Source organism: Hyperoodon ampullatus, assembly GCF_949752795.1.
Source record: "Hyperoodon ampullatus genome assembly, chromosome: 18".
NCBI classification, from domain to species: domain Eukaryota; kingdom Metazoa; phylum Chordata; class Mammalia; order Artiodactyla; family Ziphiidae; genus Hyperoodon; species Hyperoodon ampullatus.
Genome location: NC_136931.1, coordinates 50074455 through 50077254, shown reverse-complemented (window position 1 = coordinate 50077254; position 2800 = coordinate 50074455). Strand labels below are relative to the sequence as shown.

General features: G+C 42.0%; 1 protein-coding gene across 1 annotated transcript; it reads left to right on the top strand.

The window, feature by feature from the left end:
• Window positions 1-1278: 1278 nt before the first annotated feature.
• Window positions 1279-2033, top strand: LOC307066750 (EP300-interacting inhibitor of differentiation 2-like; the record flags this gene model as incomplete). The annotated part of the gene is made up of 1 exon (XM_079723994.1): window positions 1279-2033. Exon 1 carries the CDS (start codon window positions 1422-1424, stop codon window positions 2031-2033), a length of 612 nt encoding a protein of 203 aa, XP_079580120.1. The 5' UTR covers window positions 1279-1421.
• Window positions 2034-2800: the final 767 nt, after the last annotated feature.

Sequence of the window (2800 nt, the reverse complement as noted above, 5' to 3'; positions counted from 1 at the left end):
TGTAGGTGAGACCTAATGCCTCAGAATAGCTACTCCTGACAGGGCAGAGAACGAGTCACTAAACTTATTTACTGATGCCCATGAATCACGGCACCACCATGGGGGTCATCACTAGCAAAATCAAAGGCGGAATTTCCTTATATGATGTTTCTCACGTTAATTAGAAAAAGAAAAAGTTAATTGGAGAGTCAGTATTTAAGATGAATGTTGTAATATTATGGAACACATAAAAATAATGGTAATGGATATGTAACTATCAAGAAAATTAAGTCACCTAGAGGGGTGGGATAGGGAGGGTGGGAGGGAGACACAAGAGGGAGGAGGTATGGGGATATATGTATATGTATATGTATAGCTGATTCACTTTGTTATAAAGCAGAAACTAACACACGATTGTAAAGCAATTATACTCCAATAAAGATGTTTAAAAAAGAAAAGAAAATGAAGTATTTATAAGCACAATGAAAAACATAGGTGAATCTCATAAAAATAATGTTGTGGGAAAGAAACGAGACACAAGAGTATGTAAAATTCAAAAAAACAAGCAAAATTAAACTACAGTATCAGAATGCACCCCTAGGTAGTAAAACATAAAGAAAAGCAAAGAAATGATTACCATACATATCAGTATAGTAGTTACCTCTGGGTAGAAAGGAGACAATAGTGATAAGAAGGCGGAAAGGATTCTTGGATACTAGAAATATTCAATTCCTTGACCCAAGTGGTGGTTACATGGACATTCACGTTGCGATAAATCATTCAGCCGTATATTTATATTTTGTATATTTTTTCCTGCATGTTATATTGTATGAAAAAGATTTAGAAAAAAAATAAATGTCCAAAAATAGCCAAAGCAATTTTTTTAAATAACAAGGGAACGTTATTACAAAGTTTTAGTAATTAAGAGGATTGGTATGGGTGAAGATAGGCAAATGAATAAATAGAAAAATACCCCCCAAATAACCCATGAGTCTAAACTATCTGGGTATATAATAGAGGTGGCATTATAATCACTAGAGAACAAGAAAGTTAGGAAGAGGCATCCTAGGATGTAATCTTGGGAAAGCCAACAGGAAGCGATCTTGTGGGACTTTCCTTGTAAACATTAAACTGGTTGAAATGTAAAACAAGGCTCGACTCCGCCCTTAGACATTCTGGGTAACAGGGGAAGGTTTCAGGTGTGTTTGTTGGCTCCTCCGGCCGCTAGGTGGCACCTGGAAGATCGCAGGCGCGTGGGGATGACTCATGCGCAGTGCTCTTAGGTTCAGCCGCAGGCCCTACGCTCGTGCACGTGGGTTTGCCCACAGCGTTGACCCGTATGCACAGCGCTCACGCACGCGCATTTAGGTGCACACCGCTGATCGCGTTGTACCGTTATTCCAGCTTTTCTGAGAGCGGCCGAGCTGACCCCGCGGTCCGGGATGTCCGAGCTGCCCGCAGACAGCAGTGTCCCACCGAAGGGCGCGGCGAATGACAACGGCGACGTCCCGCAGGCGGAGGTAGGCGGCGGGAGGCGGGAGCCGGCCCCAGCGCGGCCTGTGGAGGCCAGGGACCGTCCGATGGCGGCGGCCAGGGAAGGTCCAGTGGCGGATGCCAGGGAAGGTCCGACGGCGGCGGCCAGGGAAGCCCGGATTGCAGAGGTTGCCCGATTGTTGGCGGAGCCAGCAGAGGAAGAGGGTCCTGAGGGCAGACGCCGGTCCAGGCCCGGGAACAGCCCAGGCCAGGCTGCGTTGCCGAATCTCCGCCTCCGTCACCCACTTGGCGTTTTAGGAATTAATTATCAGCAGCTCCTCCGCCACTATCTGGAACACTACCCGATTGCTCCCGGCAGAATTCAGGAGCTTGAAGGACGCCGCAGGAGATTTGTGGAAGCCTGCAGAGCAAGGGAAGCAGCGTTTGATGCCGAATATCAGCGGAATCCTCAGAGGATGGATTTTGATATTTTAACATTTAGTATAACTCTGACTGCATCTGAAATTATCAATCCTCTGATAGAAGAACTTGGTTGTGATAAGTTTATCGGTAGAGAATAGTTAAGTGATGAAACTACTTCAAGAACCTCTGCGTTCAGTAGTCATACCAATCCTGTAACTTGCTTTTAAAAAAAAGTATTTGAGAATAAGGCAAGGCACAGTTGAAAAAGAAAAGGAAGCTTATCAAGAAAAACCATCAGAAAAGAAATAGAAAAAAATAAAAACCGTTATGACTCCTCTAACGTCCTTTGAGTTTGTGATTGATCCGGATTGTTTTCCCTGCATTGTGGAAATGTCTTTTAAAATTGCTTCACTAAAGTGAAGAATGGTTTTATATAATTGAGACTTGATGAAGAAAAACTGCCAATAGAGCCCATAGTGTAAGATTGATTTTGTGTTTTCTGAGGCATTTCAAATGAAAGGCAAAGTAAATACTGTATATATTACATGATAAATTACGTATTCAAGACTATCAGAAATTTCTGGATTTTCTTCATTCAATTTTTAATACCTTTTTGGTAAATAATCTATAAGCCCCCAAAATATAAAGTGTGCAATGAGAAGTCTTCTATACCTTTCCCCCTGCCCACCCAGTACCTACCACAATTCCCATCTGTAACCACTGTACCTCTTCTGTCTTTTCAGTTTCCCTATGTATACAAAAGCAAATACAAATCTGGGTGGGTTTTTTTTTTCATTTCTTCACAAAAGTTGGCAAATTATATTTATTGATTTATGCATTGCATTTTCAGTAAGAACTTATCTTAAATATCCTTCCAAACCACTACATTTCCTCATTGTTTTTTAGAGCTGCATTTTATTCCATT